Source organism: Tachysurus vachellii, chromosome 2 (assembly GCF_030014155.1).
Source record: "Tachysurus vachellii isolate PV-2020 chromosome 2, HZAU_Pvac_v1, whole genome shotgun sequence".
NCBI lineage: Eukaryota > Metazoa > Chordata > Actinopteri > Siluriformes > Bagridae > Tachysurus > Tachysurus vachellii.
The window spans coordinates 2,860,844-2,886,570 of record NC_083461.1 but is presented as its reverse complement, the minus strand read 5'-3'; the positions used below and the strand labels follow the sequence as shown (position 1 = coordinate 2,886,570).

The following is a 25,727-nucleotide window of genomic DNA, read 5'->3' as shown; positions in this document are numbered from 1 at the left end:
AGGACAAGAGAGAGAGAGAGAGAGAGACAGACAGACAGTTAGAATAGATTATAATAGAGCGAAGACAGACAGACAGAGTGTGTGAGACAGAGAGAGAAAGAGTGACAGATAGAGATAGAGTCAGACAGACAGACAGACAGATAGAATAGATCAGAGTAGAGACAAGAGAGTGAAGAAAGAGAAGAAAGAGAGAGGGAGCGAAGAGGATGAGAAGAACACAACAGACAAGATAGAAGAGATAGGAGGAGAGACAGAGAGAGAGAGAGAGAGAGAGAGAGAGAGAGATAGAATAGATAGATAGAGCGAGAGACAGACAGACAGAGTGAGAGAGAGAGAGATAGAATAGATAGATAGATAGAGCGAGAGACAGACAGACAGAGTGAGAGAGACAGAGAGAGAAAGAGAGACAGAGAGAGAGAGAGACAGACAGACAGACAGACAGATAGAATAGATCGAGAGAGAGACAGAGAGAGAGAGAGAGAGAGAGAGAGAGACTAACTCTTTAATACACATTATTAAAACATTTGGGTCTGTGAAACAAAGTGAATATGAAACTGAATGTAAAATATAGAAAGACTCCACAAATCTGTACAGAAGACACTGAATGTACAATAACTTAATATTATTTAAACCTAACTTTTATTGTTATTAAAATATTTGTAATTAAACTTAAATTACACTGTTAACACCTGCAATAGGTGCAAAATCAACTGTTTTTTATCCGATCACATGTTGTTTATTTTCTTTTGTGTTTATGTGTATAGTTTTTTTCCTTTTTACCATTTTGTGCACCATAAGGACTGACACTTATCTATCTATCTATCTATCTATCTATCTATCTATCTATCTATCTATCTATCTATCTATCTATCTATCTATCTATCTATCGCGCTCTCTCTCTTTCTATAAATAGAAAGTACACTACTTAAAATAAAATAAAAAAACATTCCAGAGGGCCATTAAAAGAGTCAGTGCCTCAGAGTCAGTGCCTCAGAGTCAATGCCTCAGAGTCAGAGCCCAACTGCGTCACTGCTTCTCCAACCTCATTTGTGTGTGGAGTTTTTTTTCCCCCCCCGGTGAGTTTGTACCACTCGGACAGGGTTGTGTGTTTGTTGTGTACGATTATTCTGTCCAGAACCTATCACAACACGAACATTGTGTGTATATAAGCGACCATTGTGAGACTTTTGTGTATTATATTGAGTCGTGTTTATCATCTTCTTCTTGGTGTATTTGTAAACCGGACTAGTCGATTAGCACAAACACCCCTGAGTGGAGTTACAAATGGTTTATCCGAGTCTCCAACCGTGCACATTAGAGCTATGAGTGCAGTGTGTGTGTATGTATGTGTGTGAGTGTGTGTTAGGGAGCATGCAGCAGTAAGAAAACAGTGTAGTGTGTGTGTAAGTGTGTGTGTGTGTGTGTGAGAGAGTGTGTGTGAGAGAGGATACTTTTCCCCTTTCACCAGGTTGACTTTGGATGTTGTTCCATCTTCAGATCCGATTAGAAACATGTTCACTTTTGGTGAGTAACTTTTTATTATTATTATTATTAAAGTTGCTCACACTTTAATAATAAATCGTTAAACTTGTTTTTAACAATAATCTACCGTCGGTTCCTTTACGTTCTGCTGTATGATATAAGGCGTCATTACGCTATAACGCGTCCTGGTGCTGTGATAACTTTTACTTTTTGTCGTCGGACGTCATCCAAACCGCTCCGGACCGGTTTGTAGTGCACTATGTAGGGCGCACGCGCACTAGTGCACTGTGAGCGGTAGGGAACTGCGCGTGTGTAGGGAGCGAGCGGCGGTTTGGACTGCGGCCTTCATCCAGCGGTAGCTAACTTGAACTAGCCATTGTTTGCCAAGGCATGTTGTGATCCTGTACACACTTAAATACGTGCTTTATTTTAATCATTTTACAGTCAGCATGGGATTTAATCATCATTAAAGACTTACGTCAATGTTATTTAATAATGAGGGAAAGTCTTAAACTATATAAATGTGAATATATAAAAAATAAATACTATAATATAACATCTTTATTCAGATAACAACACTGTTATTAAGTGTAAGTTTTTTCTTATTAAAGTGCATCTTGTATGTATTTATGTATTTATGTATGTAAACACTTTTTATTTCCTCTATAAAAGTGTAAAAAGTGATGAAACAAGTGCTGTTTGGTGCCTTTATACCTCAGTGACAGAGGAACATTGAGAGCAGGAGGTGAATTAAGGCCAGACATCACCTTTAATACCGTCTTAAATCAGATTAGTCTTTGTTTAACCCTCAGAGAAGTGTGAGAAGTGTGGATCCTCTCGTAGGGGCAGCAGGAACCACGCCGGGGCTAATGAGCAGGCCGTGCACGCATGGCAAAGCACTCAACTTTCTTTTTTTTCTCTGACCAGGATCTCCAACCACGCATGCAAATGAACATCGATTATCCGTCTGGTTACGCTTCGTGATCCAGATTTACATCTGTGTGATATAAACGCGCACCGGGTGCGATGCCTTGGTTTGATTTAAATAAAGAAGAAGTAAAGACTAAAACTCGAGACAGTCACCGTCCCACGGCGGTTTATTAGGTGTTCACAACAGCAAGCTGAAGATGATCTGCTACCCTGCGATGAGGTGTTACTATGGACCTACCAGAACATACCGGAACGACAGAACGTCTTATGCTGACCAATCAGAATCCAGAATTCAACACAGATTAAGGAAAGTCTGTGACTGTCTGGAAACTGACAAATTTTAGTTAGTTAGTTTATTAAAAAGTTTGCATTTAAAAGCCAAAGCTTTTAACCACACGGCTGCACACGGTAACCGCAGTTTCCAGGTTGCAGTCGGAAACGCAGAACGCCGATCTGATGCCGACTTTAAGACTCTGAACCTTATGGACAGAAAAGTGTCAGACATCACAGGTGTCGTGTGAAACGGCAGGTAGGGCGTCTGAGGCAGAGACTCGGATTCTGAGGAGACGTCTCCGCGTCACGTGCTGAACCTTCTGACTTCTGGATGCTTCACGACAAAACTCCATATACAAGTGAACACACGCAGCTGAGATCACAAAATGAGTTAATATCTGTTTAAAAACGGGTTAGAGAGAGAGAGAGAGAATGTATGTGTGTGTGAGTGTGTGTATATTGTGTGTGTATATATATATATATATATATATATATAATAATCTCCATCCTAATGATTCATTGTCTGCGCTGTACAGATTATAGCGTTGAGACAGAAGCGAGTTATCAGACATTCACACATGGCCGAGTTCGGCCTTATTAAGTTTCCGATACTGTGAGGCCTTTGTACTCTGGAGGCTCTGAGAGGCCGCGTGCTAGTGCTCATGTCTCTGGTGTTTTACAGCCGCCGCTTTGCCATTAACTAGGTCATTCTGTTTCCAGCACATGACCCCACCTAGACTGGAAGTTCCCCTGTCCTTTCACATTGTTTATTACCTCACGGCTCAACATCTGGCTACATCTGCTTCGCTCAGAGGTTTTGTTGTTGTCCTCTAAACGTGTGTGTACAGTGGGATGAAGCGTGTGTAAAGCTCGTGGGCTGAGCCAAGTTCTGTGCACGAAGCCAAACAAATGAGTGTGTGTGTGTATGTGTGTGAAACTAGAGTTACAGCTTGTTAGACAGGGATGAATAAATACACACCCAGGTTTGCACTAGAGATGTGTGTTTCGACAACATAATGAGCTTCTACAAAAATATTTGCCTTCAAGACAATGGATTTAATCCAGCTAAAAAAATCCTCATCAAATTATCACCCGCAAGCCTTTGGCTGTTGGTCGTGTTGTTCTGCTGGTGCTAGGTACGGCTCGCTGGATAAAAGCTCCGCCCCTCCTAAAAAAAACCCTCACTGTAACCAATTAGATCACAGGCTCCACCCGCATTGTCTGTGTAACCAATTAGATCACATGCTCCACCCACAGTGTCTGTATAACCAATTAGATCACATGCTCCACCCACAGTGTCTGTATAACCAATTAGATCACAGGCTCCACCCGCATTGTCACCGTAACCAATTAGATCACAGGCTCCACCCACATTGTCACGTAACCAATTAGATCACAGGCTCCACCCACAGTGTCTGTGTAACCAATTAGACCACAGGCTCCACCCACATTGTCACTGTAACCAATTAGATCACATGCTAAACCCAGAGTGCCTGTGTAACCAATTAGATCACAGGCTCCACCCACATTGTCTGTGTAACGAGGTTGATGTGGACATCTTGTAATTATTGCCACTTCCTGTAAGATCAGTGCTAATGCTAACTGATTAGCCTACAAGTGTGATGTGATAGAGTTGGTTCTCTGGTTGTTTTTAAACTTTCACACTGTCTCTTATTGAACACTGTATGATGATGTTGTGTTTTGTCACGTTTGCATTCTCAGTGCTGCATGTGAGTAACATGATTGGTTGAAGCGGTCACGTTACTTCCTGTTCACAGTTTGGTAAACAGTGTCGCTGTGGTGTGTGGAAGTGATCGAGCTCTGCGGGGACGTGTAAAAGCCTACTGTTATAGACGAGCGTAACTGTAATCACCTCAGGGGTGCGAGTGTTCGGACTGAGAACATCATGAGAAACACATGAAGTGATAAAGAAGAAAAGACTACAAAATCCTCTCTGTTTTCTTTCTTTCTCTCTATTGTCATTCTCATGCTCTTTCTTCTCTCATGCTTTCTCTCATTCTTCATTCTCCCACATCTGTCTGTCTCATTCTTCGTCCGCCCCCGTCCACAAATGTCGCGCTTTCTGTTTTTGTGTCTTGTTTTTTTGTCCTCTCTCTCTCTCCCTAAGATGGTCAGAACTTTTGTGTGCAAGTTAAACACATTCCTTGTACCTGGGGGAGAGACAGACAGGCAGAGAGAGAGAGACAGACAGACAGGCAGAGAGAGAGAGAGAGAGAGAGAGAGAGAGAGACAGACAGGCAGAGAGAGACAGACAGGCAGAGAGAGAGAGACAGACAGGCAGAGAGAGAGAGAGAGAGAGAGAGAGAGACAGACAGGCAGAGAGAGAGAGAGAGAGAGAGACAGACAGGCAGAGAGAGACAGACAGGCAGAGAGAGAGAGACAGACAGACAGGCAGAGAGAGAGAGACAGACAGACAGACAGGCAGAGAGAGAGAGACAGACAGGCAGAGAGAGAGAGAGAGAGAGAGACAGACAGGCAGAGAGAGACAGACAGGCAGAGAGAGAGAGACAGACAGACAGGCAGAGAGAGAGAGACAGACAGACAGACAGGCAGAGAGAGAGAGACAGACAGACAGGCAGAGAGAGAGAGACAGACAGATAGGCAGACAGAGAGAGAGAGAGAGAGAGAGAGACAGAGAGAAAGACAGTCTGTGGTTGGTTTTAAATGGCCTGTCTTTTTTGAAGAAGTGTGTGTGTGTGTGTGTGTGTGTGTGTGTGTGTGTGAGATGGCCAGGGCTTTTGTGTATATGCTAAACACATGAGGCAGCTGTGTGTGTTTTATGAAAGCTGTGTGTTTGGTGTTCCTTTACCCCCGAGTGCTGTGTGGACTGACAGGTTAGCACTCGTGCTCATGACCGAGTTCAACCCGGTGTTCATTCATCCCTCATCCAGCAACCAGCCTCCAATTACACACACTTACTAAACACAAATAAAGCTGAGACGGGAAACACTGTGTGTGTGTTAGTGTTCCAGCAGGAGAGCACTAACTGCACCGTTCTCTATAACACTGTAAAACTAGCAGACGCTTGTGATTGGCTCGTGTCTCTAGTGTCACTAAGCAACAGAAGACAGGAAGTCCCTCCCACTCAGATGGAAAAACCAAGCAGAAGCTATTGATAATCTGAAGCATTCTTCTGCATGAATGAAGAGATAAAGAAAGAAATGATAATGTTCCTGAAGATTATTGCAGAGTGCTGACACTGGAGACTCCTTCCATAAAGGTTCCAGAAACACACTTCAGTTTCAGGTCCTGTGCAAAGTTTAAACGCTGTGGTGTAAAAATGGTTGTGGTCGGAATAAACCGTGACGCAGCGAATGTGTGTTCTGGTTTGTCCCAAAGTTTTGATTGAGGCCTGAAGAGCTGGAAATGAAGCTAATGACTCATCATCTACTGTGAAACTCGCACTGTTTAGTAACACAACAAGTTTCTGGTTGGTGATTTCTGATCAGTGCTGAGACGGTGTTCAGCAGCGCTGCAAGGCTCCAAACCTAACGAGAGCAGAGCCGTGAGAGTGGAGGGCACCTGCAGCGCTGCTCAGAGCAACAACGCAACAACGTGGCTCGATACTCGTAAAATGCCAGTTTCTGCTAAAGTCAGTCTCATTATGAGGTTGTGACGGCCATTAGAGCGATGCCCTGAAGTTTACTTCTTCATTTACTCACCAACCACAGGAGGGAGGGAGAGACTGGGGGGAGAGGGAGGGAGACTTGGGGGAGGGGGGGGACTGGGGAGAGAGAGAGAGAGACTGGGGAGAGAGAGAGAGAGACTGGGGGAGAGAGAGAGAGAGAGAGAGACTGGGGCGAGAGGGAGCGCGACTGGCGGGGGCGGGGAGAGACTGGGGAGAGAGAGAGAGAGAGAGACTGGGGAGAGAGAGAGAGAGACTGGGGGAGAGAGAGAGAGAGACTTGGGGGGGGGAGAGAGACTGGGGAGAGAGAGAGACTGAGAGAGAGAGACTGGGGGGGGAGGGAGAGAGAGAGAGACTGGGGAGAGAGAGAGAGACTGGGGAGAGAGAGAGAGAGAGAGACTGGGGAGAGAGAGAGACTGGGGAGAGAGAGAGAGAGACTGGGGAGAGAGAGAGAGAGACTGGGGAGGGAGGGAGGGAGACTTGGGGGGGGGGAGACTGGGGAGAGAGAGAGAGACTGGGGAGAGAGAGAGAGAGAGAGAGAGAGACTGGGGAGGGAGAGAGAGAGACTTGGGGGGGGAGAGACTGGGGGAGAGAGAGAGACTGGGGGAGAGAGAGAGAGAGAGAGAGACTGGGGAGGGAGGGAGAGAGAGAGAGAGAGAGACTGGGGAGAGAGAGAGAGACTGGGGAGAGAGGGAGGGAGACTTGGGGGGGAGAGAGACTGGGGAGGGAGAGAGAGAGACTGGGGAGGGAGGGAGAGAGAGAGAGACTGGGGAGAGAGAGAGAGACTGGGGAGAGAGAGAGAGAGAGAGAGAGAGACTGGGGAGGGAGAGAGAGAGAGAGACTGGGGAGGGAGAGAGAGAGAGAGACTGGGGAGGGAGAGAGAGAGAGACTGGGGAGGGAGAGAGAGACTGGGGAGGGAGAGAAAGAGAGAGAGACTGGGGAGGGAGACTGGGGAGATAGGGAGAATGGGGAGAGAGGAAGGGAGACTGGGGAGAGAGACCGAGCGGTATTGAAGAGAGACACAGACTGGGGGGGTTTGCAGTAAAAGATATGTAGGGAGAGAGATACTGGGAGACGTGTCGTAGAGAGAGACTAAAGGAGACTCCCTTAATTTCTCCCTTAAGCTTGAAGTTCCTGTTGGTGGTTCCAGTGCCTGTGTGTGATGTCATCACTCTGTGACAGCAGGGATTCTGTTGTACATCATGACTTACAGTTGGTGTTATTTATACGACTGTAATAACCAGCTGCAGAACCCACATATCATTACGAGAACGTTCAGGTGTTCTCCAGTGGTTCTGCAGTCTGTGGATTCTTCTTGTGAAGTCTAAAAGATCAAACAAAACTCGCCGGCCAAACGAAAGCTAACCGACTGAACAAAGCTAACCCAGTAAGCTGAAGCGACTGAAGCGAGCTAAGGCTAGTCTAGAGAGCACAAGCTACCCTGTCATAAGCAAACACTGATGCAGCCTGCGAGAGCTGATTGAGCTAGCCAATCGAATGAAGGCCACGCCCACTAGGACAGCGTGAGATCTGTCTAAGAAGCTTTCGGTTTTGTTTTGGTGACTAAATGAATAAATGGCATAAACGAGGTTCACCCTGCGACTGGGGCTTTTGGGGATTTTTAGAGCATCAAGTTCAGGAAGTTTCCTTACTTTTGTGAATCTTCGTTTTCAGTTTCATTAATAAGTTTCTAATCAGCAGGTAAAGGGAACAGGTTAAAGTCTGTGTGTAACGTGTCGTATTAACAGGGTCAGGTGACTAATCGTGTTAGCGGCCCAGAAGATAAGTGTGTGTGTATTAAGAGGCTGACATGTTGTACGATTGCTCCGTCATTGCATCCGGATCAGATAAGCTGCTTAAACCTTCGTCCTCATCTTCTCTCTTCCAAAAACAAGAGAAAGGGAAAGACAGAGGAAAGAGTTCGCTTCACCCGACGGATGCGAGTTGTTCAAAAATATCGCCGTTAAGGGCCGGAGCCGGCGGTGGAGGAAGTGTACGGCTCCGAGGGGGCACCTGGGAGGCTGTGAGTCACTTCTCCCTCACGCTTCAACGGGTTTCAACCTTTTATATTTCTTTGTTTTTTTAAATCAGCGTAACATTAAAGCATAAAGACTTAAGTTCATATCGACGCCTGAAGTGCTCTCAGACTCGGGGAGGAAGTTACGTACAGTTACGTTACAAGTGAAATGATTGTGATGATTATTTTTTTTTTATTCCAAAGTTCTGTAGCTGCTGTGGAGCTTTAACGCCGATATCTTGAATTATATCCGAGTCGTCGTGAGTGTCGTGTAGTTATGTATTTTTTTTTTAACACATTTCAAACAAGGAACGAAATGTTGAAATTATAATTAAGCGCGACGGCTGGAAAAGAGCGTGTTTCTGCAAATGTTCTGTTTATTTTTGCTCCGCTAGTGGAAATAGATTAAAAAAATTAAATAAGCCACACCCACTATATAGCACCTTGACTAACTGGCTCACGCTAATTTGTACGTTCCTCTTAAAGATGCTTTCTGGAAACTGACATCGCTTCCTCACCCAATGAAACGTCCCAGCGAGGTTATACGGAATATAGGCGCTCCTGCTCGACCAATCAGATCACAGCAGCGGAAGCTAATATACGATAATAATATGATCATACACGTTTAATATTTAAAATCTAAAATGTAAAAAGCTAATTTTTAATACTCGGCATTAAACAGTTTGTTGTTAGAGATCGATAAAAGTATTATTTAGTAAACAGTAAATAAAAACTCATTTTAAAAAAAATTCAATACAAAATGAATTAAAAATACCTTTGTTTTAAAATAATTGTGTAATTTTGTCATGTTTCTCTTGTCTATTAGCGTCATTATATGGATAGCTACGATGGAAAACTAGCTGTACACAAGGATGTTGATTTAAATGGACTTTTTGGTCACCTGAATACTTGTAAACTAGACAACTGAGAGAGAGGTGTGTTTGGAAGAAAGCTGTATAGTTGTATCATTAAGGCTGGACCCCTCATCTCCGCTGTCTTTATTTCTTTGTGTTTACTCAGCCTCGGCTCCTGACAAAACCCCAGCACATTTGTTTCCATCTGCTTTCCAAAAGTCTTTTTCTTTTTTCTTTTGCACTCCCATTGTGGCTTTCCGCATGTAAAAGCTGAGCTCTGGCTTGTTTTCCCTGAGGCCCCGGCAGCATCCTACGGCTTTCACGTGGAACAAAGACCTACACACGCATCGTCCTGGAGGCAAAACGTCTGTCACTCACGGTTATTATTTCACCTCTATGTAGTGATCATGAGGATGAGTTCAACCACTGAACCAGAGAGAGACCGAGAGGGGGAGAGAGAGAGACCGACACAGAGAGAGAGAGACCGACACAGAGAGAGAGAGACAGAGAGAGAGAGACAGAGAGAGAGAGACAGAGACAGAGAGAGACAGAGACAGAGAGAGACAGAGATAGAGAGAGACAGAGATAGAGAGAGAGAGAGAGAGAGAGAGAGCGAGAGACCGACACAGAGAGAGAGAGAGAGAGAGAGAGAGAGCGAGAGACCGACACAGAGAGAGAGAGAGAGACCGACACAGAGAGAGAGAGAGAGACCGACAGAGAGAGAGAGAGACCGACACAGAGAGAGAGAGAGACCGACAGAGAGAGAGAGAGACCGACAGAGAGAGAGGGAGAGACTGACACACAGAGAGAGAGAGAGAGAGAGAGAGAGACCGACACAGAGAGAGAGAGACCGACACAGAGAGAGAGAGACCGACACAGAGAGAGAGAGAGACCGACAGAGAGAGAGACAGAGACCGACACAGACAGAGACCGACACAGACAGAGACCGACACAGACAGAGACCGACACAGACAGAGACCGACACAGACAGAGACCGACACAGACAGAGACCGACACAGACAGAGACCGACAGACAGAGACAGAGAGAAAATCCACTCTTAGGTCCATCAATTATATCTGAGACTACAAGGTGCTGCATATTTTTGCACATATTAGCAGAAATGTATCAGAAGCAGACTTTAAATTAATTTTAGTTAATACAAATGTGCTGAATTAAAACGGTCAAAAAAACGAGGCAAAGGTTTTATTCCATTCAGTTCCACTTAGTGTGCAAATATTAAAACATTCTACGTTAAAACTTTCTAATACAGATATTTTACAAAAGAGTATCGTGAAGATATCCGTACTCTACGTGGTTAGACCTCTCAGAACTAAAACACAGCACTTTAGAGATGTGTCCGTGGAACATTCCAGATGTGTACGCTGTGACATGCTAAGGCATTCCTTCTGTAGGTCATCTTAGAAGACCGGGTAAGGCGTAATGAGTATAGAAACTGGAGCTTTATCCCAGAGATGAAAAGAGATGAATTTAAAATCACTTCTAGGAGAGCTTCTTTTTTAAAAACGTGTAATACGAGGACTTTGATTAAAACGTGTAATACGAGGACTTTGATTAAAACGTGTAATACGAGGACTTTGATTAAAACGTGTAATACGAGGACTTTGTGCCGAGGTTCGGATTTTTCCACGCTGTATCCATTAGTTTCTTCCCTTAGGGGTGAAGCGTGACTCGGACTGGGTGGTCGACGGATCTGTGGTGATTATCACTGATGTATAAATGTCCTGGGGCAGGAGGCTGGAATGCTCCTAATTCATTCTACAATCTGCTAAATAGCCAACGCTGGGCTAAAATGATGCTATAATGGCAAAATGATATCACAGCTATGTTCATGTAACCTTTCTGAAAAAAAAAAAAATCTGAATCTTAAAAAAAAAAAATAAATAATTAAAAAGTGTTTTGCAAAGTTTTGTGGAATTATTCGTTAAATAAAAGCATCACCCATCAGGTTGGTCTCTGCTCTGATCTTTTCGAAAAGCTGCTACGTGAGTACCTGAGCGAAGTGCTGTCTACCTCTTGCACTGTCTTACGATTGGCTAGTGCTGCCTTAACTGACAGGTGGAAAGACCACAAGCCCCACCTACCCATGAATTTTTAATTTGTTAGTAAAAACGCAGAATTTATCTCATTTTAAATTGAGGTTTTTTTTTTCCTTCTAGCACGGTCCATATTTTTAGTGGCGTTTTTCTATTCGGTTATTTGTTAGCGATGTTAGACGTTAGCTGTGTAGAAAGTTTCACGCGTTTTGAATCCGAAGCAACATCCGCATTCTTTTATTCGTTAGTTTAAACTAGAAGTAGAACAGTCAGTGATTACGTAATCAAATTCTTCCCAAATATTTGGCAGATTGTAAATTTTAGTAAAGTGATTTGTCACAAACAATCAGTATAAAGTCAATAGAGCTGAGCTTCATTCCCGGTTCTTTTCCTGATACGAACGTGATTGCTAGTCCGCACGTTTATGTAGCTTTGCTGTAGCATGAGGTTAGTATCTTATTATCCACTAAACTATTCGTGTATTTCAGTAACATGCTTTGTGATTTATTATTCTTTACTTTTTTGTGTTTTTGGAAATCCATTTAGCGAATGTCAAGTTTACTTAACTGTGACCCCCTGAATCACCTCCTGCATGTACATGTTTTTGATGGAAGGTTTCAACACGAGTGTTTGGTGATGTAATCAGGCGAGACGAGGCAAGGGGCAGTCCTGAGAACAGCCGAGTGATTGTTGAAGTTCTGGACATACATGTGGCAGTAATTAGGGGCTGTACAATGTGAGCCATGCTCAATTCATGTCACTTCACGGAGGAAAGGGTGTAAGTTTTGATAAACACGGGGTTAGTGCTATTCTCAGCTTGTGTCCCAATGAGCTGATTACGCGACTCTGCCTTAACCTCTGGATGATAAAGACGATTAGACAAGCGCGTGAGACGGTGGACTGCCTGTCTATTTTGTAAGTTTATGGTGTTGCCATAAAGGCTTGAGTACTTTTAGTACCTTTGATTAATCTCTGTTATAAGAGTGAGGGTTCCTTTAGTGAACGCTGATGAACACTTGGATAAGCAGTAGGTCTGGATCCTGGGTTTATCAGATCAGGATATTAAACCACTGTGCGGACAAGAATTCTTGGCTCTAATTGGTCAGATAGTGTTGATTAACTCAGTAGGTTCTTACGAATACACTGTATGAATTAAAACCTTATTGTTTCCATGGCAACAGCTCGTTCACGGAAGATGCACCGCATATTCGTTGTTCTGTAAGGAGACGTTTATTTACGTGACGTTTTTCAGGACGGCGTCTCCGATGTCAGAACTTAGACGCGGTCTCATAGCAGAAACTTTGCATTTTACGACAACTCCAGGATAGGAGTTTATACCTTTTACAGTTACTCTGAAACATGAAGAGCTGATGAGCATGCTGTTTTAGAAAAAATAAAAACCATCATGGTGGTAACAGTAATCACACTTCACACCACACAGGAACCGATTATTTTCTTTTAAAGGTGCACCCTGCAGTGCTTTATAACTATCAAGGAGTCGACGTTTAGCTCACAGCCTCTTGTCTGGTCCTTCTTTTGTTGTTTTTTGGCGGCGTGGGAAGCACAGCTCTAAAACCGCATCTTTTCTTTTGTGTCCGCAGGGTCAAGAGGGCTCCTCTCGAAGAACATTCCAGAAGTAACAGGGGGCCAGATGGAAGCTTAAGCAAATCATCTACTGCCGTGTCGAGATGGACGCTCGTAGATTTTCCAGTCGTTGAAATGGGCTTTTGCAAAGATGTGTGTGGCCATGGTGATCATTCACACTAAAACGCTGGAAAAGAAGGGTGTCGATGATGTAACCAACAAGGAATCGACCTTGGACTTGGTAAGAACCAAACAGCTAAAGCGCTCCGTCGGTAATGACCCCATGAGACCCCATGACGTCTTATATTGTGTTGGAAAGCGTGTTTTTCTAACATCTTGCTGTGATTGCAATGTAATAAGTGTAACAGAACAGTGTGACAGAAACAGCTACAGCTACATTCCTAGAAGCACCGATACGATGTACGTTACAACATCATCGTATTTGCTTTCTAGCATGTAAAGTCAAAGCCATCCGACCTGCAATTGAACCTGTTTAAAGCTTAAAAAAGTGCAGCAATTTTATTTTCCTTAAATTTATCAGTCACTGAATCATACAAGTAGCTACTAAAGCTCCTTTAGATCTCGTCTAGATTTGACTTTACACGTCATTTGTACGGCGGCGTCACCTGCTTCGGAAATATGCAGACGATATCTACTTTCCGATTGAAAGAACCTCGGGTGGTGTGTGTGTGTTTCCATAGAAACAATTCATTTTCCAATTACCGAGTTGTAATAAAGTCCTAAAGCTGCTATCCTGTGCACAATGCAGTGTTGTTGATAGAAATGAAAGACAAAGGAAAGACAAAGATAGAAATGAAAGACAAAAGCTAACATCCGCCAGCCATGTAAGCATTTTTTCAAAAATTGATGACAAATGTGGCGTCAGAAATAGCTCTGATTTCAGGATATATTATGTACTAGTACCTTTCACGTCTTTGTTGTAAGCTTCGAGGTCACGCTCTAAATGGACGGGTTTGGAAGGATTTAAGGGTGGGTTAGTTTGCATGGAAACGTGAGATCATAGAGCTGGCATCTTGTAACTGCACAACGCTTTGCAGTCTTGAAAAGTCAGATGGAACACACTTTCATATATATATATATATATATATATATATATATATATATATATATATATATATATATATATAAAACCCTGTTAGTTGACTGTTTATAAAAATAACCATCAAACAACCTCCCAACCTCCCCCACCTGTAAATTACCCCCCCCTAACCATAACCCTTTTAACCACAGCCAATGTGAATCATTTCATCCAAAATCTATTCTGAAATCTATTAGAATTGGATTTCATCCAAAATCTATTCACAACAAGCCCAAGACCCAGCAAGCGCCTTCGCTGCTAGCTAGCATCTGCTTTCGGTGCACCAGTTTCCACGAGCTGAGAGCCGGTTGTGGTTTGCACGAGCTCGTCATTGTTGGCTGCGAGCTTTTCAGAAGCTAATGGTGGGTGGGAGGCTTTGGTTTCCTGTCTTCATTGTGCGCACACCATCAGCACGGCCGAGGGGTTGTGACTGCCGTCCCTAGCGTGGGCACGTCGTCCCATTCGTTCACGGCGTCTCCTTTTATTATCTACAATTGGTGTTTCGCGAGTTGTGACTCTTAAGGAAGCCGAGGTCAGAGGTCACGGTCAGCCATTGTAAGGTTCCTTTGGAGAATGTCAAAGTTTAAGGGTTGGAATTGATGGTTCAGCGGCAAGTCTGTGGGATTGACCTGACAACCTTCTGGCATATTTTTAATAAACTTGTTTTCTTTCCACAGCGTGAGCCGTCGACCATGAGCCAGGGAACCGCCCTCTTCTCCTGTGGAATCATGGGTAAGTGGTGTGACCCGTTCTGGAACTTCGCTGCACACTGTTTCTCGTGCTTATTTTGATCGTTGCCCAACAGCCCAGCTTCACTGCCTCCACCCGACGTCCTGATTGCGTGCTTGGCGGCTTGATGGCTGGCTGAAATGGACAGACAAGCACTTTTTCCACCTCTTTGTAAAGCATGAAACAAAACGCGATGAACATCTGCACGGATCTCGGGCACCTAACAGCGGTTAACCTTAACGCAGTGATGTCGCAGATGTTACCACTTCTGAAAGGGTTCTCCTGAGGTGAAAACGTGCTTCAGCGCGAGGGATATAACTCGCTGCCTTAAAGAAAGTACTCCTCACATCCCTATGTAAAGCTTTAAAATCTATGAATATGCATGAATAATATGCTAATCAATAACATCCCAAAGCCTACGTCCTCGCGCGTATCGCAAACGACTAGCCGATTCATGGGGTACATAAATCGAGAGGTGGGTATGAAAATACAACTGTGACTAATGAGAGCTATATAACTAGCTGGTTAACTAGTATTGAGATTAGTTAAGAGTTTAGTTAAGATAGTTTGGGACGGCAGGAGGTCATCTGGCAGACGCCCTTATCGAGGGCATCTTACATTTTTATTTTATTTATACAGCTGAGAAACTGAGTTAAGGGCCTTGCTCAGGAAGCCAGGCTTCAGATCAGTAGTCCAACACCTTAACTACCGAGCTCCCGTTTCTCGCCATGGGCGTGTCCGATGTGTTTCTGCCACGTAGTTGGGTAATTTATTATCTCTGTATCGATTAAATCAGTTATGTGAAACGCTAATAAACAAAGCAAAGGTTCATTTTTGAAACTGCGTCTATCCTGCGAGACAAGTTAAACGGCAGCGCATAACGACATGCCCACATCGCCATGTACTCTGGTGGGTGCTTATTGTTCACCCCCTGTACCCCAGCACAGGGACATTTTTGTTTCTGACTTCAGAAAAATTCCCCCTCCTCCCCTCCCCGTGCGGTGTTAAAAATGCGAAGTGCTAATTTCCTGCTAGATGTTAGCAAAGATTTAGACACGAGGATCTACCATGTGTAGGGGCAACCTGACCTAAAGTATATTGTGTCTTGGAAGTTCACCGAGGCTGTCTGTCAACATGCCATCTGTGGTTTATATAAACAAAATGAAAAGAAAAAAAAACAGAAAGAAGCAGTAGTTTTATCAGGAGAGCATTTTATCTTAGCTTGAACGTTGCACTGACGTTTTCCAGGTGTGGCACCGCTAACGTAAGCCTCCACCTCAGTTTTATATATGCACGCAAGTGAACGGGAGGCGTTTGGGTTGAAGCTCATGTGTCTTCAGCACTACAGATGTTGTGGTGTGTACAGGGACCGTGCCTCCGGTCCTGGCAGCCTGCCACCAATCAAACACAGCTATTTCTGTCTCGTACGCCTCGCTTTTACTCACACAAATCCGGCCTGATTTCTCGAGACTCTTTTCTTTTTGCATTGCACTTCCTGTGTTCACTTTTCTGAGCAGCCATAAGCGAGAGAGCGACAGACCCCTGAGAACCTTCTGCTGCTCATCAAAGTTCCTCAAATCATCTAACTCTATAATAACAGATCAAAGTAAATACAACCTCCTGATCTTTACATACATGTCCAGCAATCTTATCTTTGCTAGTTTTATTCATGGCAAAACTTTGCAGCTAACTTTGTTTCTCAGACCCCTATTTCCTTATTCTATAGTTTTTTTTATTCCTGTATTTTTAAAATTCCATTTCTTTCTGTTCCCATTTCTATTTATTTTTGTCTTGTTTTCTAATCTATTGCTGCTCTGTTTTCCTAGTTCTATTCAAATTCTCTTTCGTTCTCCACCTATTCGAATTCTAATCTTTTCTATTCTGTTCATATTTACATTATTTTCTTGTTCCTCGCATGTATTTCTATTCTGTCCTGTTGTATTCTGGCACATTTCATTCCTATGAATTTTAGGATGGTGGGCATGGTCATGGGGTGCGGGGCGGTGAGGTAGTGCAGCTATTTTCGCTAGGTCTGCTAGGTCAGGGTGTCCAACGATATCAAGAAAAACTGACATTTTAAACATGGTCCAAGATGGTTTCCTCCATCACTGTCCACCGTTCAGCTCCATTAAGGTTAGTTATTGTTTCTAGATGACAGAAACGTCCACTGTGCAAAACTAAAGACGCTAAATGTTCAGTGCAATGCATAAACTCCTGATAATTCCTGACTTACTAATCCATTAAACTAACATTTAAATATTATGAATATTACCATGGAGTTGTGTGGACTTGCATGAAAATGTGATCCATTCCGTGTAACACTCGCTAGCTAATGATTCAGATTGTCTGAAGAAGATGAAACGTTGTCCACATGCACTAGGTGTAGCCCAGGCAATGCGATCAGGAAGCGCAGCATAAGCTGAGATAAATCTCTAAACCTGAAACGAAACTCGCAGGTATTCATCACTGGTGAGCCGCGGAACTGTGAACTTTACACTCCTGAGATGATTCGTATGCAAAGCAAAGGTCTGTCCACATGCCTGAGGTGTAAACTAAACACAAACTAAGAGGAAGAATTGTAATTAAATGGCTTGAACCAAGGAATAATTTATCCATCTTGTTGGTATCATTCAGGACCGCAAAGACATCTGACCTGGTACTGGGTTACTCTGGTATTGTTTTACTTCCACGCTTCCCACAGGCCCCACCTCTAAGCACTGGTAAACTAGGTTGTGGAAGATGATGATGATGATGATGATGATGATGATCTGGTGTCCTTGTGTTGCGGCAGCCGTTTTGGGTAACCAAGTTGGCGGGTTGTTTGGATTCGCAAACCTCACTTTCTTTCGAAGCTTTCAGTTGATTTGGAAATTAGTCGCTACTTTAAAGGACTAAAGAAGAAATCGTATTTTGTATTTGAACCACATGTTGTACTGTTAACATGTGAGAGTTTTACCATAACATTCTGTCTAGCTGAAGCTGATCAGCTTTCACAATGTACCGCACTTTCTTTTTATCGTTCTTCTTATCGGTTCCCTGTTTGTGTTTGTTTTCAGACTTCGTCAGCGTTGGCCAACGTCCTGTGGGATCGAGTCTGGAGAGTTTGTTGGACTCTGGTGCGAGCAGCACCGGCTCCATCAGTGGCCTTCTCCGGGACCTGAGCTTGAGCGAAGCGCCTTCTCCCAGCAAGCGCCAGTGCCGCTCTCGGTCCTGCTCGGACGAGCTGAACTGGCGTTCTCCGTGGCGTCCACAGGCCTCGCGCCTTTGGACAGCCGTCGAAAAACGACGCTGTCACAGCGGGGGTGCCATTCAGCCCTCGTCTTCATGTTCGTCCTCTTCCATCTTCTCCAGCATGCAGAGAAGCTCCAGTTTCAGCTTCCCCACACGTTGCAACCTTCCAGAGACGTCATTTCCTCAATCCTTTACAGCCACTCGCGACCAACTCTGCTATTCTCACGAGAGGATTTGCCTGGCTGAGATTGACGCCCTCCCTGAGGCCGGTTCTCCAGACTCCGTGTCCGATGCGGGAGGACTTGCACGGAGCCAGTCACAGCCTTGCGTACTAAACGACCAGAAAGTCGGGATGAAGCGTCGCCGACCTGATGAACCCCACAAACAGAGGCCTTCGCTCGATTTGGCTAAGATGACTCAGGTGAGCTTGAAGCTTCTAGAGCGTATCGAACGTTGGTTTTACTGGAACGTTTCACTTTATTTTAATAACCAATCGTGTTGACTAGCTTAAGCTCCGCCCATGTCAAGTGCATAAAAAAACAATAAAACAGATCAGGAAACTATTCAAGCAGAACTCAACATTGATGTTATCGATGCTTTGTTGATGTCGTTGTGTATGTTTTGTTTTCTGAGACAGATGTATTTTATTAAACACGACCGATGTTTCCGATTAACACCGTTTGCTAAAACATCAACGGGACAACGATCTTTTGAATAACTGTTAAAAAGAAATTAAATAAACTGTCATGATGATGATGATGATAATAATTCAGACGTATGTGAACTTACTCTGCACGTTCTAGCATATATTTTATTGTACCATGTCTCTCTGTTTGTGTGCGTACGCATGTGTGTGTGTTACGGTGTGCATGCTGGAGGTATCAGAGTCTCCTCACAGTTATTTAGGTCACTGAACCAAAGCAACGTAAATCGATTTAAACCCCAGATGTTTGCTAACATCAAACTGAATCAGAGGTCACGTTTATAAACAGAACTACACACACACACACGATGCTCCCGAGTTCTTTATCCTGATTGGACAGAAGGTGTTGATTATTTTTCTAGAACAGCAGCTCTGGTATTGTTTCTATGGTAACGGCTTATTTTGATAACCTGTTTAAACGGAGTTGAATCGTTGCACTGTACAATGTTCATGGACGTTCCTGTACAGAAGGAGTCTCCGGTGTCAGAGCTTCTCTGTAACAGACAGTAAAGTACAGAAGTAAAGCTAAAGACAGCTTATTTATTTATTTATTTATTTATGTATTTATGTATTTGTCCTTTTAACTTTAGGAGATAAATACAATAAAACTACAGCTGTTAAACAGCGTTCTATCATCAGCATCACCGTCTCGTCCTGATCTGAGATGTTTTGCAGCGTATTTTGCTCACTGTGTGGTTTTTATTTTGTAACTATCCGCCTGTGCGTTTTGATCTTTTTCCCCCCCTTCGCTTTGACTCAGTGTGATTAAAACAGAAACCTCTTTGTTTTGTGTATGGAGCTCACACCCAAACCTGAAAGGAAGAAGTGAGTATGAAAGGCAGAAGTGCTCGCTGCACGCTTGTGTGCACGCCACGTCCCGACCTTTCACATCGCGAGTGTGCATCTTCCTCTCTGTCTGTCTGTCTTTCTTTCTTTCTCCCCCTCCTTCTGTAAGTGAGTGTAACTGCTGTTTGTGTTGGTGTGGATTTGTACCTGATTTATAACATATTAAAGATGCATCGTTCTTGAGCCTGAGAGTAGACAACACATCACATAATCCTATACGATCTAATCTGTATCGTTTTATTAACTCACTAAGCATAAAGGGGCGTGTCTTGTCAATATGCAGCAGAGAGAGTGTTCAGTGGACATGTCTGACATAAGCATAAAGGGGCGTGTCTTGTCAATATGGGCGGAGAGAGTGTTCAGTGCGCATGTGTGACATTAGCATAAAGGGGCGTGTCTTGTCAATATGTGGTGGAGAGAGTGTTCAGTGCGCATGTGTGACATTAGCAGAAAGCGATTGAAACACTGACATGGCGGATACCTGCCGTTACCTCTGCCTCGGGTTCTAGGTGTTAAACGTCGTCTTCCGTGTGAAACGGAGCTAAACCTTTCACGCTACAACACACAGTACTACAAAAACACGTGTATTACCATAGTATTACTCATTGTGTTCATTTATTGATAAAAATATCCCCTCGGTCAGCCGCCCCAACAGGTTCCGCCATAATAGTTGTCTGGGTTACGTATGTATGTGTGGGGCGGAGCTATCAAAACGGGTGACGCCCATTTGGGTTAGGGGCGTGTTTGTTTTGGTGATTTCAAACGTCAACATTGGCTTTCAAACATCGTGAAACGTTAGTAAAGTGGTATGTGTAATTATGGAGGATCCAGCAGCAGACATCCAGTTCTGTACCTGATACAGGTGATGCAGCAAGCTGTGATCTTACATCTCATCCTGCATCTTACATCTCATCCTGTATCCTACATCTCATCCTGCATCCTACATCTCATCCTGGCTTTGTCAGGAATATAAGATTCATTGTAGAGCATGTGACCTCCTTCCCCTCTCTCTCTCTCCACATTATTCTTGAGGCGGTTGATGAAACAGTTTATGACATACTTTTTCTCATTTTTAGCTGAAATACAGCACACACACACACACACACACACACACACACACAGTCACTCCTCCCACTTTGCTTTGTTCCAATGTTGTGATCTAAAGTGATATTAACACATTCACACGTGAGGCTGAACCTGTTCTCCATCTCTAACTTCAGAAATGTAAAATCTCTGAACGTCTATTAAGGACAAAAGTCACCAAACAAACTCGACCTGCAGCTGATTGGCCAGCGTAGGACCGAGACGTGTCTGATTCTAACGTTGGACCATTTTAATGAGTATAAATAAGTACATTATTTTATATCTGCAGGTCTGAGATCAGTCAGGACTCGGTTGTGTTGTTGTGTCTCGTGTCTGTGAGTATTGTGACCCTAGGAAAGAGGAAGGGTGTGAGCCTCCTGCTTGAGGGGTTGTAACACGTCAGTGTTTAACTCGGATTGACCTATTTTTTTCTTCGTCTACTACTCTGTTCGTTACAATTAGCTTGCTACATCCACACAAAAAAGCTCTGAACTCGAACCTCTCGTTATAAATCCTTCAAGATGCATCATTTGTGTAGAATAATAAACTGTTTAATACCTGCGAGAAGCTACACACAATGATCCAGGAGTGTCATGATGTGGTGATATTCATAAATATGCGTGATTATCACTCAGGGCCTTTTTACACCTGGTCACTTCACACGTTTTCTGTGATCCGATATCTATCCAATGGTAAAAAGACCAGGTCTAAATGCCCTCCGAAACGTTTTGGAGACGGATATAAATCCGACGGTACAAACCACTTCAGGAGGTGGTCTGGGATGCGTTTCAGATGAAACTGGACAGGTGTAAATGAATGTGGTTGTTCAAGCCACATACGTCAGCGCTATACTCCTCAAACGGAAGTACGTCACTCGCAGGTGATCTTTCACCCAGGCGTCTCGTCGGGGCTTAAAATGCGCTGCTGCTGCCAGCGAAAATGCAGCAAACAGTAAACGCTGTTTTTTGTAGCATAACGAGTTTTTTCGTCTTCTTTTTGATTGCGTTCTGAAAATTGCACACACCAAAGTGTGTTCCATTTCAATTACCCCAGAAATAAGGTAAAATATATTTGCATTTTGGGCAGGAGCAGAAAGATCGGATCGATATCCGATTCACTGAGACGCGTTTATGTGGTCTAATGTAGATGGAACAGTTTTAACAAATCAGATAGCTATCGGATCAGAGAAAACACACGAAGTGACCGGGTGTAAAAAGGCCCTAAGGGAACCTGAACAATTAATGAATGTAAGTTAGTTCTCGTTTTTGTTTGTCTCCGGTGTCACTTCACTGAATCCAGATGTCCTGTCATTCCAGCTGTTGCTTTCTCTATCTGTCTTACTAGTTACACACAATAAGTGTGTGTGTCTAGTGTGTGTTTCCTCTTTGTGTAAGAGGCGCAGTGGTGGAGGTGAAACATGGCCTGATTTACAAACCAAATATTTTGGTGCTGTAGCAAGGCAACATGAGTGTGTGTGAGTGTGTGTGTGTGTGTGAGTGTGTGAGACAGGATGACTGAAAGTCATCATAAAGACCTCTCTGTAGGTGTATTCACCCATCACACATCCTCTCTCTGTAACTCTGGTTGATGTGTTAGTTTTGTTTTTATTGCATGACGGTTTGGAGATTTAAAGCCTCGTTCGATCGGCTCTGTTCACTGAACACAGGGTTTTTCCCCAGGTGAAGGAGCTCTACACGCTGCACGACGGTGACTTGGTGTCAGTTTCCTCTTGCGCGCATCGCTATTAACAAATAATCTGTGCTGTGTAGACCGGATGGAGCTGCTGGCTGGAAAAAAAAACGTAATCAATTTGTTCACGTAAATGTTCCCTGTGCGGTAACTACGGTATCCCTCAAGGTTCAGCTGTAGGCCCAGTATCGTTGTCTGTCTGGATCCAGTTTCTCATGTCACAGGATATGACGATTATTAAAGCTTATTATTACTTCAGATGCATTCAAACCTCTAACAATTTTTCAGTTAGAATGTGATAAATAATTGATTGTAAAGGATTCAGGGGCGTCATGGAGCTTTATATTTCTTCTGGTTACCGTTATGTGTTGCTCTTTCTCCACAAAACACCCTGGGGCAAGTGAAGGCTACCAGCCAGGCTGCATCACACACTTGGATGGAATAGCTGTCTGCCCTCTTCCACATACATGAGCTTAAAGACCGCTATGATGGGCTATGATCTGTGATTGACAGGGGGAGAGAGTTTGCCCCTCCCACTCGGAGAGTACGGCCAGTTTTGCGCTATCCATCAGAAGAGCGCGATGACCATCAACTTGAGCAGTTTCTAGGAAGTTACTAGTTCAAACATGTGCTGGAGAACATGAGGTGGGAGTGGCTTAGTGCTCACAGAAGATAAACAATAAAAAAAATAACAATATATATATTACATTATTACGTACGTACCTGAGTAGCGGTAAGCTTCCCAGACAGGATGTGGTAGCCTAGTGGTTAAGGTGTTGGGCTACCAATCGGTTGTGAGTTCGATTCCTATGTCCACCAAGCTGGGCCCCTGAGAAAGGCCCTTAACCCTCAATTGCTCAGTTGTATAAAAATGAGATAAAATGTAAGTCGCTCTGGATATAAGGGCGTCTGCTAAATGTTGTAAATATAAATATATAGTAGCGGTGCTCAGGTAGAAGGCGTGGCCTAAAGCTGATGCATTGTGCTGTTGAGTATAAACAGCCTTAGCGAGACGACCCGCTAGCTTCTGAGATGAGAATGAGATGAGAATGACTTGAACGTGTTAAAGCAGTTGGAGGACAAGTCATTTTTTTTCCCCAGCACTCTTCATCTCTTTAAAACGATCACCTTAATTAATGTACTTTGTGTTCAGCCGGATGAAAGTGCTGAGGTGGAACAAAACCTGTAGAGCTGAGTGATCTGGCTTTTCCTGTCTGTCCTGTGTGCTTTAACACAAACATTCTCCTGCGGGTTTTAGTTAAATGTAGGTACGGGACTGTTTTTCTTTGTCATCACAGTTACTTTTTGACCTTTAATGATTTAAGAGAGAAATAGCATGATTTTTTTTCTTCTCTGTATTCAGTTGAAAATAGTTGCTTGTTGTTGCAGTTCCGTATTCCAAATTCTATGCATATGCTAATTTCAAACACGCCCCTAAACCCTACATATCCCGCCCCTTTTTCCTGACTGAGTGTTGTTTTAATTATACAGCTTACATTTGCGTTCTGAACCTGATTGGCTATTTTTGATTATTTTCCCTATTCCTGCATCATTTAGACTGTACCACTCCACAGAGATCGTACTTCCCACACAATATTAGTTTAAGGTCATGCGGAAAACCTTCTGTGCGCTTGAAATTAAGTAAGTTTGATGCTTTAAAATGCTAAAAATGAGATAAAATGCTAAAATGAGATAAAATGTAAGTCGCTCTGGATAAGGGTGTCTGCTAAATGCTTTAACTCATGGCATTGATACTTATTTTCATTCACTAAATGTAGCTGGTGTTTTGTAGACACCCCCCCCCTTTCCATTCAGAAATGGTTTGTTCCAGTTGTCATTAACACGATGATATTGATGTGTTAGTAAACCCATGTTTTTTTTCTAACAGAAACAGAATTTCCAGAGCCTCAGTTGCCTCCGATTTAACAGCGAGGATTGCCGTCAATCAAACCAGACCCCGCCGTCTTTCTGCAGCCCCGCCCACCAGAGCGAGACGGCGTATCCTCTCAGCCCTAAAGACGACAACTCGTCAGTCATCGATGAAACCAACGGTGACTGGACCGGTGGGAAGGAGCGAGAGCCTCCATGGGCGGAGCTATGCGGGTTGAGGAGGGACGTGTTGGGTGGAGAACTCGACATCGAGCAAATCGAGAGAAATTGAGACTTTTCTTGTTCATTTTGGAGGACGTCATTATGTCCCCACCCTCCGTTCTGGCGTCCCTCCGCTTCCTGTAGCGACGGTGCTTTGTGGAGCAGGAGGGAGCTGAAGCGAGGGATAAAATAGGACTCAGGACAAACGGACGCTCACAAACGCCACTGTGGGACATTAGGATGACTCAGGTTGAATCTTGGAAAAGAAAAAAAAAAACAGTGGATTCTGGGATATTGGGGTTCTGCTCACACTCTGTTGCAGATATTGTAGCTATTTTCTTTTTCTTCTTCTTTTTTTTTAAAGGAAGGATGTAACGACGACGTGCGTTCTGAGTCCAACCTGCCTGTCTGTGCTGAATGAGGAGTGAACGGGGTGAAAATATATAACTATATTTTTAAGGATGTATTCTTTTATTTCTGCTCCGTTTATCCGAAAGTACGCGGCATCACGAAGAAGGACGGAATGGAAAAAGGAAGGATGAGGAAGGATGAGGACGAGAGCCGACCGCCGCGAACGAACGGGGACTTACTGATGAACCTGCACTGGCATTGATGCACACATTACATGCACACACACCTCACACACACCTTACACACGCACAGTGAAAAGCTTGGAAAGGGTTTCAGGTTTTAATAACGTTGAATGATAATTTCAAGCTAATAGAGTTTAATTCCTCTTTTTACAAAATGTTACGTAAATTGTACTTATTTCTATACGAATAAACAGCGTTTAAAGTGTGTTTGTAAATTGCATGCAGCCTCGTTTATGTCTGTTTGTTGTTTTAAAGACATTATTCATCCCAAAACTCTGATAGTACGGGGTGGGCGTGGCTCTAGGTTTACTCTACAAGCTAATTAAAGCTAGTCGGTCCATGTAAACTCCGCCCCTGAACGCCGTAGATGCTAATAATGTTTTTATTATTCATACGAGAAGTTGGTGGGTGTCAGGGGAGGGTGGTGAGGAGGTTAGCACTGTGATTGCTAGTACAGTTAACCATTTTGGTATTCGTAGTAATCGCTGGGGGAAAGAAAATCCAGGTAGTTGTTCGGTTAGTGTTTTTGTTATCAGTAGTGCTGAAATTTACACAGAAGAACCACAAAGAGATTTTTCCATGAACAAAAAACAAACGTCGTGGACGACTTTTCTGCTCGGCTCTGATTGGTTCTCAGACAAACGGCAGGGCTTTGACACCAAGCAGTGGACTCGTTGAGTCATAAATGTAAAACTGATTAATTGAAAGTGTCCCGTAGTGTGAACGTGTCGTGTCCCCTGTAAACGGCACTTGGTTTGATCGCTTGTTCTCACGCTTTTAGAAGGGAAAGCGTTTAAGACCTCTTTTAAATCAGAGACGCGT

General features: G+C 43.6%; 1 protein-coding gene across 1 annotated transcript; it reads left to right on the top strand.

The window, feature by feature from the left end:
* The first annotated feature begins 1,335 nt into the window (after window positions 1-1,335).
* fam53b (family with sequence similarity 53 member B) lies at window positions 1,336-25,120 on the top strand. The gene is made up of 5 exons (XM_060893660.1): window positions 1,336-1,524; window positions 12,859-13,082; window positions 14,618-14,672; window positions 17,726-18,321; window positions 24,110-25,120. The coding sequence occupies exons 2-5, from the start codon at window positions 12,993-12,995 to the stop codon at window positions 24,380-24,382; spliced, it is 1,014 nt and encodes a 337-aa protein (XP_060749643.1). The 5' UTR covers window positions 1,336-1,524; window positions 12,859-12,992; the 3' UTR covers window positions 24,383-25,120.
* The last annotated feature ends 607 nt before the right edge of the window (window positions 25,121-25,727 follow it).